The sequence below is a fragment of the Sinocyclocheilus anshuiensis genome, unplaced genomic scaffold, assembly GCF_001515605.1.
Source record: "Sinocyclocheilus anshuiensis isolate Anshui unplaced genomic scaffold, SAMN03320099.WGS_v1.1 scaffold679, whole genome shotgun sequence".
Classification (NCBI taxonomy): Eukaryota; Metazoa; Chordata; class Actinopteri; order Cypriniformes; family Cyprinidae; genus Sinocyclocheilus; species Sinocyclocheilus anshuiensis.
Window position 1 is genome coordinate 190,031 of NW_015552592.1, and position 10,388 is coordinate 200,418.

General features: G+C 36.3%; 1 protein-coding gene across 1 annotated transcript in view; it reads right to left on the reverse strand.

The window, feature by feature from the left end:
• Nucleotides 1–4,987, reverse strand: part of prrt4a (proline rich transmembrane protein 4a) — an 11,430-nt gene extending 6,443 nt beyond the window's left edge. The window contains exons 1-2 of the mRNA XM_016456458.1: nucleotides 4,246–4,987; nucleotides 2,582–2,725 (exon numbers count right to left, since the gene is read on the reverse strand). Of these exons, the coding sequence (XP_016311944.1) occupies nucleotides 2,582–2,725; nucleotides 4,246–4,945 (844 nt within the window). The 5' untranslated portion in view covers nucleotides 4,946–4,987. The remainder of the gene's footprint in view (nucleotides 1–2,581; nucleotides 2,726–4,245) is intronic.
• Between the last annotated feature and the right edge of the window lie 5,401 nt (nucleotides 4,988–10,388).

Below are 10,388 nucleotides of genomic sequence, written 5' to 3' on the forward strand. Positions count from 1 at the left end.
GCATGCATTGCTCAGGTGTGATTTTGGCCCATTCTTCCACAAAAACATTCTTCAAATCTCGAAGGTTCCATGGGCCTCTTCTATGGACTCTAATCTTTAGTTCTTTCCATAGATTTTCTATTGGATTCAAGTCAGGTGATTGGCTGGCCATTCTAGCAGCTTTACTTTCTTTCTCTGGAACCAAATGAGAGTTTACTTGGCTGTGTGTTTGGGATCATTGTCTCACTGGAATGTCCACCCTCATTTCATCTTCATCATCCTGGTAGATGTGCAGCAAACTTTAATCGAGCTTCAACATGCTTTTTCTTCAGCAATACGTGGTGAGCATGCATACAGGCCAAGGCGGTTGAGTGCATTACTTATAGTTTTCTTTGAAACAATTGTACATGCTAATTCCAGGTCTTTCTGAAGCTCTCCACAATTGATCCTTGGCTCTTGGACAACTCTTCTGATAATTCTTTTCTAATTTATGGTGAAATGATGTTCTTTCCACTTCCAGATTATGGCCCCAACAGTGCTCACTGGAACATTCAGAAGTATAGAAATCAATACTTTTTTCCCTGTGTCATTCTAGTTTATTACACATTACTTAATTTCTGAACTTATTTGTTTTGCTTTCTTTGTATGTATGGATTTTTTGGATTGTTACCGACATCTGGTGAAAATTTCATGTCAACAGCACCTTTAGAAATATATTTACTGAGAAAAATGGTGATTTGTTCAATACTTATTTTACCAGCTGTATAAGTATGCATAAAATATAACAGTAATTTTGTTTAAAAAATATTTCACACAAACATTAAACAATGTTGTGTAGATGAACATTGGAACATTCACTGTTGGAACTCACTGTATTTTCAAAATTAAAGTTTATAACATTGATCATACCAGTAACAAGAAACCACAGCACAAACATTCTTTTTCAATTATTTATATTATTAATTACATATTTCGTTAAGATTTTAGCACACTTGTTAGACTTTGCACTAAAAACCCAGGAAAACAATAGGCTAAATAAATACATTTTCATTTTTTTTTTTTTTTACAAAATTACTTTAATGAACAAAACAATCCTGAATGAACCATTTCATATTATTGTTATAGTTATAGAATGCTGCCTTTCAAATGGTGTAAGATTTGTAATGCAGCTTTAAAGTAGATTAAGTCTGTTTATGCACTCATGAGGTTATATTCACAAAACACTAAGCTAATATTCTCCACAAACAGCTTATGAAGTTTTTTTAGGCATATGATGAAGTTACACTTGATACAACACAAGAGGTATTTAAGTCGCTGAGAAAACACATAACAAACCACACACTGATGTTTCACAGAACAATCCTGTATCTAGAAGTATACAAATGATCTAAAACAAGAGTTAAGTAGATAGCTGTGCATTGCTCCAGTATGTAAGCCAGGGTCATGAATCTCAGCATTAATATAAGAAGATACACCATCAGCCGTAAATATATAAAACAATGACTGTGTTAATTAGCTATAGAGAGATGTGGAACTAGGCTGTTGTAAATGGGTCGCAGTTCAGCTCTGACACACATTCACATACGGCACAGATAAGAGGGCATTGACCCTGTTGCCGTTCTCATGAGTGCGACTATTTAAAAACTAGTAACTGACACACTTTCATAACATTACATCACTTAAATACCTGTGCGTGGAAGTGAGGAGGTGTGGCTCTATGTAGCAAGCTTGTGTTTCTGAATACAGCCTCATTTTTACCAAAAACCCTGCTCTAATTGTGGATCAAAAGGCACTTCATTGCTTATTGAAGGGTTGACTGATTAATATAGATTATTAGTAAGTGTTTCCACTTGAGTAACGATCCAGAATACACTGGGGCTGAATCTCTGAGTCAGCATTAGCCTTTAGCATGTGTTAATTAAGGTCAGAGAATCTGGCTTGAGTTTTCCCCTCTTAAGATTGAATGACTGACCTTTGTGCATAGGAAGAGATTTCAGTACCAACCACCCTTAATATTTCTTCGGGTGGTCAAAAACGACAGGTTTACTTTGTCCACAAGGGCAACAAAATAAGGGGAAGAGTGTTAATGAAGAGATCATGCAATATTTAATAAAAATCTAATTAGCTGCAGTTTCTAAACCCCTAAAATCCAGCATTAGCTTTCATAGCTCACCTTGCAGTTTCTGCTAGTTTTATCTTATTTCTGAGACAGAAAATATATTAAAACTAGTTATTTTACATTTTTAAGTATTCTCAAATAAATGTAGCCGTTGTAAACACAAGAGACTCAAAAACATTTTGATTCACTAAAAAGAATGGGCTCATAATAGTAATTTGCATGTGAATCCGACTACAAGTACAAGGTTGTGTGTTTGTTTTTGCGTGAGGCCAAAATGACAAAACTGGTTACATACTGTATGCAAAACCCTGAGTTCAACTATTGCAAACCTTCATTTTTTAAATACATTTTTCTTGTAATCTGTCAGATGCATATAAATTTAGAAGCATTGTGAAGAACTGGAAAGCTCTTGCTCTCTGCTCACCAACAGAATAAGATCATGTGTTAGAATAGAGGTCATTCTGACAATGAATGCTTCAGTACCTGCTTCAGGATAGGTTTCAGTGACCTTGATCACAGTGGTGGTCGATTGGCCATTTTGGTCCTTTTTCACTTGGTCAACACCCTTGCGCTCCTCTCTTTCAGGGTCAGGATTTGTCACATTGAGAGTCGGCTCTGTCAGACTATCTGAGAGAGAGAGAGAGAAAATAGGATTGTAAACCTGTTGTCAAGCAAGCAGAACTGAGAGCTAATGCTAGCTCAAAGAGAAAACATATAATTTGATTTAAACCTGTTTTTGTTCCCATAATCCTCAGCCAAACTTTAATTCCAAAAGATTCATACAAAAGAAGCTGTAAATTGCATTAAGTTTCACAATGAGTCGCTAGGGGGCTTGTATCCCACTCACATCTGCAGTGATAAACGGCTTGTTCGCTGCTGGAATACTGATGTTTTCACTGCAGCTTGAGGAACAGCAAGCAGAGTAAGCTAAGAGCACAATGAGGATGCACTATACCGACGCAGGCATTAAGCGGGAGCTATTATGTCAAAACGGCATTACCAAATAGATGCAGTAAAAGTGCAATGATACCAATATCACTTCATGACAAAATTCTGATGTGTACATTTATACATTTTATTCAGTTTAAAATGTCATTATCAGTGTTTCAAGTATCATATCATATTGTACCTGAGTATTTGAATGAGTGAATGAGTAGATTTTCTTATTGTATTAAAAGCAAAAAAAACATTGTACTACGAAATAATGACAATAAGTTATTTTCTACTGAGTTGTCCTTGAAGTCTGCATGCAGAAACATACAATGTGGCACTTGTAGTCTATAATTCAAACACAAATGACTCTGAGCCAAATCATAAGTGAATCAGAAACATACAGTGCAACCAGAGTAATCGGATTCACAAACAAATTACTCTTCTGAGCCGATTCTTTTTAGTGAATCAAAAACATACAGTGCACTTGTAGTCCAATTCATGCACAGATGACTCTTATGGATCGATTCTTTTTAGTGAATCAAAAACATACAGTGCACTTATAGTCAGATTCATGAACAAATTACTCTCTTTTTTTTTTTAGTGGATCAAAAACATACAGTGCAACCAGAGTAATCAGATTCACAAACAAATTACTCTTCTGAGCCGATTTTTTTGTTAATCAAAAGCATACAGTGTCATAAGTAGTCCGATTCATGAACAAATGACTTTTATGAGCCAAATATTTTTAGTGAATCAAAAAAATACAGCGCACATGTAGTATGATTCACACACAAGTTACTCTTATGAGCCGATTCTTTTTAGTGAATCAAAAACATACAGCACGACCAGGGTCAGATTCACAAACAAATTACTATTATTAGCCAAGTTACTGGTTTGAATCAGTCTGACAATTCCTTCACTGAACAGAATCCATCAGAATGGTTACAACAATTGACTTACTATGATTATTGTGATTATTTTTATGACTATTTTCAGTGATGTCTGTATTAAACTGACATATCAGCTTTATCAGTTAAGCATGGTTATGCTCAGTCATGAGCACCAAAACATCATGAATCGTCATGATCCAACATGGAAAATCATTTGATTTAAGTTTTTTGTTTTGCAAAGTTTTGCATGTATTTCGTACATAGATATACATTCACACACTATCATGTTCAGAGTTGGCTCTGATGTATCATTAATTTGATTACCTGTAGGAACATCTGTCAAATCCTTTGTTTCCTCAGATGGCTGCAGATTGTCTGTCAGCCCTCTTGGCAAAGTGGTACCATCTAAAGTTCCTCTTCCATATGGTGTCTGAGTAGCACCAGAGGACTTCCACAGTGTCTGGTAAGTGCTAAATCTAGTTTCAGCAGGAGTCTGAGGTGTATATGTCTCTGTATTCCAAGCAATAGGTGTCTTGGATTTGGTACTCCAGGCCTGAGAAGAAAAAGGCTGTAGTGTTGCCAGTGAAGATGATTTAAAAGATTGTTCCATATTGCCTTGCTTACTAAAATTTGGCCAATCAGATGCCTCTGTTTGAGGTCCCTCTTCATCGTTCTGGATTTCTGAAGGAGGTTCAATCTTAGTAGAAGTCAAAGTTTTGATCCATGGTGTTCTTGAGGCTGGAAGTCTTGACAAACCATGATCCTCCATTGTGACATAAGGGTTTTGATCAACTGAAGGGTCGACCTCAAGGTCTCTGCTAGTCCCATCTGAATGTAATACATCGGTTGGACTTGTCATGTCCATTTCTGTTGATCGAGACGTCCATGGTGAGCTGGTAGCTGGCTCTGGGTCCACGCTGGCCCAAAAGTGGGCTCTTTCATTTCTATTTAAAGATACAGCACACCGACTACCATACAGTGAGACACTGAAGACCAGCAGTAGAGCTTCACTGTGAGGGATCATGCTGACACTCCTCTGAAGATGTTACTCCTCACAATATCACCAAGCTGTCTCCAGTTTCTGGGGGGGGGGAGCACAGATAAGATAAGAACAGCTGGGTAGCTTCTATACTAAATTTAATAATAAAACAATAAAATAAATAATAAAATAAAATTATATAAATTAGTATATACATTTATACTTAATTTAAAAATGTATTTATATATTTATTATAAATCTATACTTTGCAAAATAATAAAATGTGTAAATTAATGTAAATGTATACTTCATGTAAAAATATAATATTTATAAATTATAAATCTGTATTTTTTGCTAAATAAAATACAATATAACATAAAAGGGTCAATTGTTTACAATAATCATTTGCTATCACTAAGTTGGTGGTGGTGATATGTTAATATTTAAAAAAGATATTAAAAATAAATATCCAATAAAAATCTGATAATACTGAAATTAGGGATGCATAATATAACAGTTATCAGCTAAAATATTTTATTTAATGTACTGTATATATCATGAATCTCTTATGTCAAATATATGTATCTTTACATGAAATTGGACATATTAGTTGTCCAACAGTGGCACTGAAGGTTGAGTGTTGAGTGGCATATTACAGCCAGAGCTCTGAATTTACACACCATCAGTCTTATTTGATCCCCTCCAACTCAGAAAAAAATGTACCTCACAGAACAGGACAGCCATTAAACACACAGAAATACTTCACAGTGCATACTTTTACACAGACAAATGCTATATATTTTGCATAATTAACATGGATCAGTCCTTATTAATAACATAATTGCAGATATATTAAGAGTTTGCAGTTCCATTAGACTGCTTAGATTTATGTCAAATGATCTGACAGCTGCTGCAGTGCAAGCTCTGCTTCTTAACTCACAAGAATCTTTTCTTTTCTTGCCTTTTTGTATTTCTCAACACTCTTTCCTCTTATTTCTGCCTCCCGAAGTGCATGCAACATTTATCATTTATATTTCAGCAATAGAGAGGGGGATGCTGGTCTACATTACCAACCAGTGCAGCACTGTTTAATGCATCTTCTCTTCAGCATCCAGTGACACATTTTCACACAGAAGCAACTGAACTCACATACACATACATGCACAAACACAAAGTTTGATTGTGCCAGAAGAGATGTGCTCACCCCGGGACGCATGGATGAAGAGTCTAAAATAGGAGTAATCCTTCTGCCTCCCGTCCTGCCGCAGAAAAGATTTGATTCTGTCTGTGCCTGCGCACGCGTGTGTGTTTTAGTGCTCTCTCTCTCTCTCTCTCTCTAACACACACACATACCCATCTATGCTTTTTGCAGGGACACACACACATGCTGCCTGACAAACCCCCTTTTAGTATCCCATCTCCATTCTCGCTCTCTCTCTCTCTTCAGGTGTCTGATCCCTCTCTTCTGATTCGGTTAAGCTGTGCCTCTAGTTTCCAGAGCTGGATTAGCCATGTTAGGTGTTTGTCTTCCTTTCTCTTACATCATTGACTATCAGAGGCAGGGCATCTACTGCAGTGATGCTCCTAAAAAAGGAAAAACAAAAATACATGTTTACAGTACATTCAAAGATCTAAATAGAAGAGGATGAGCCTCTCATTCCAATTTAGTTTAGCAAATCAATATACAATATTGAACGTAATTTTCTGAGTCCCTCAGCGAGAGTCAGAGATCAATATGCAGCAATAAATCACAGCTCTAAAGACCACAAGAGTGACTGCTGCTGTTTTCCCTTACGGTGGATTGAGATAAAGCATTCTAAAGATAAAATAAAATCTAAAAAAATCTAAAATCTTGCAAAATAATAAATAAAATAACATGGACTGGTTTGAAATGGACAAGGGAAAAGACCCTTCAAGTAGGGTTATTTTAATGATAAGCAGCTAAAATGTGATTTTTTTTATTCAGCAAGGATTCATTGAATTGATCAAAAGTGTAGTGAAGACATTTATAATTTACAAAAGATTTCTATTTCTAATAAATGCTGTTTTTTTTAACTTCATAATCATCAAAGAACCCTGAAAAAGCAATGCATCACGGTTTTCACAAAAATATTAAGCAGCAACATGATTTCAACACTGATAATCATAAGAAATGTTTATTCAGCACCAAAGTTGCTGATAATAATAATTTTTTTTTTTAAAACAATTATTTTAAACTGTAATAATATGTCACAATATTATTGATTTTTCCAATTTTTGATCGAATAAATGCAGCCTTGGTAAGCATAAGAAACTTCTTTCAAAAACACTATGGTGTTGCATTTTATTAGCTGATCCCATTGGCATGTAAATCCATGTGGGTAAATGAGTGAGTGGCAATAGCTGGGCAAACACTCTACTTCCATATTCAGAGCATATAAACACTCAATACATATTTAAAGCCATTCCCCATCAGTGAATCCAGGATGGATGGTCCGCTGGGACGCACCCATGTGTGTGGTCAGACAGAATGAGCAGGATGTAGATCAATCCTTATTAAAACACACCCCGAGAGAACACAAACTGGGGCAGGCCCATAAAAAGCTAGTTGTGAGAGGACTAGTTAGGGCTCAGAGAATATAAACAGATTATAATATTTGGTAAAGCAGTTAACGTAATCACCGTGTGCCATATTCATCAGAGAAGTTGAGACTGCATGACTAATAAATTCACCCCATGGGAATACAAAGGCATGTTTTAATTTGTTTTCACAGATTGACATGCACTTTGAATGCATTGCACATTGCATTCTCTTATAGTGTGTGAACAGGAAGGCACCAAATGAGCTGGAACTAAAGGGGGGTTTGGTTAGAACAATGACCCAGATGAGCTGATCAAACATATGACATCAGCGTGGTCCGCAGCCAGACCCCCCACCCCAGGCTAGGGCTGCTTTTACGGCCCCACCAATCATCTGCATCACTGCTGCTGAGAAGGGGGCTTGTTGGGTCGGACCCCGCAATGCTGACTTCTGCAAACAAGACAACAGCAATAATTCACAGCACACATTATGCAGAAACAGTTCATATACATGGCTATGAAGAAAGAATGATGGGACAAAACCTGTCATTTTAAAGGAGAAACAGCTTTTTAATGTGAACAAATTGAAGTCAAGATCAGATTAAGACCTAACCCCAAAATACAGACCATATAATAATAAATAAATATTAGTTCATTATATTTGCACATTGCCAATACAAAAGTAAGCTTTGACCATTTTTTACTTTTCATATAAAAAGGAAATGCAAACACAACTCATAAGCTTGGAATATGTTTTTTTTTTCTTTAAAGAAATTAATATTTAATTTTTATATATAAAATTTTAAATTTTTATTTTTTCATCAAATAATCCTAAAATCTAGAAAAATGAAAAAAATGAACGAACACACACACACACACACACACACACACACACACACACACATATTAAGAAGCACATCTGTTTTCAAAATAACAAAAACAAACACATACTTGTCACAGAAAGACATTTAAATACTAGCAGGGACACCAATACACAAAGGAAAAATTGAAATCGCATCATATGACCCCTTTAAGAGTGACAAAGGGATATATGATACTGCACTGTAAAAATACTTATTTTGAACATTTTGTACTCAACCAATTTTGTTCAATAGACACATGAACTTGACATATGGGACAATACAGATGAATGAACCATTTGAACTCTCAGCCCAGTTCTTGTGAGTTTTCTTGGTTTCATGCCATAACTTTCAGCCCAGTTGCTTTTGCTGTTTCGCCTTCATTTTAAAGAGTGCATTAAATATGAGAGGGTTATGATACTAAACCTAAGGCTCTATCAAAATACAAAGTTTGAATCTTTTTACTGATATTTTTTTTCATAAGTTAAGTTCAAAATTTGTTAAATTATATCACAGTTTATGATACCGAAAATGACAGAGAATCAGCATTGTATAGACACAATGCTATAGATAGCATCATGTTATTGAAGCATCACACGGAATAGAAAGTGTCAGTAAGTCAAGTAGGTGGATTTAACCTTGTGAGAGCATGTGTGAGGTTTATAAGTACCGGTATGTGTTGTGCTCTCACTTGTGCCGAAAAGTCATGTCAGCTTGACAGTAGGGCTGTGCGATTTGGGGGAAAATATCAAATTGTGATTTTTTTTTGACAGATATTGCGATTTGATTTGCGATTTTAAATTTGCAAAGTCAAGCTTCAGCTCAATATTGTCAATAATGTGCAGCACAGTATGGGTATCATTACCCTACTGAAAAAAAACAATAGAAACCATCACAGAAATTCTTATAGTTTCCATTAAACCATTACAAAATTCCTTTTTGTTTTGGGCATTATTCCAATAGGAATTACTGTTGTTCTATTGGTTGCCATCTGCCAGATTACATCCCACCAATAGAATCCATCAAATACTAGTAGACACCATTATAGTTTACATTAAAACCAATACAATTCCCATTATAACGCTGAAATCCATTAAATGTTTTATTGTGTTTTGGGAGGGGTTCTACTGTGTGAGTGCGGCAAGCATGAACGGCTTGTCCGTGACGTGCGATTCGCGCCGCGTGTATGAGAAGCATTCACAGACACGGGCTGTGTGTGCGCTCTTCTGAATTGGGAATAGCCAACATGCATTATAAACTTATTTCAAATTAATCTGCGGAGGTGCGCTTACTCTTGCCCAGAGCAAGTAAGACTGCAACTCAAGGCTGGCAGTCATGCATATGCTCAGGAACAGAGTAATATCGCGTCCACATCGCAAGCTTTGCGATTAGCAAATCGCAACGTCTCAAATCGCGATTCGATTCGATTTCGATTAATCGCACAGCCCTACTTGACAGTGGTTTGAGAATCATGCCACTAATGTTTTGACCCACGTCAAAATCCATGTGTGTGTTTGTTCTTTGACCTTTGATCACGCATTCCTCTGTATTTGTCCATCCTGCTTTTGGAGGCCCCCCAATGCTACATATTTTAGACGTCCTCCATTACATACGATTGTTTAGATGAAAGGGAATGTTGTGGCAAATAAAAAAACAATTCCGAATAAGAGACAAATATACCAATTGTCTTTGAGTTTTATTTTCTTGCAAGAAAAGGCCAGCAGTCATACAGTCACTCAGAGTGGCTGCAGAGTGTGACAGTGAAGGGAGGGCGTCCTTCCTCTCTTACAGTCTCATCTCTCAGAATGTTATCTCTCTAGGCCAATGATGGTATTTTCAACCACATTCTTAGACTTGCTTATCATATTCTGTCCTTGGGTGGAGGCCGTCCTGTCACGTACCAACACCCTTTTACCATTCCATTACAATTCCATATTAGAATAAGGATTGTGTGTGCTCTTTTACTGTCACACACATCTTAAAGGGGTCATCGGATGCAAAATTCACTTTTGTTGTTGTTTGAACATAAATGTGTGTTAGCAGTGTGTGTACACATCCACCCTATAATG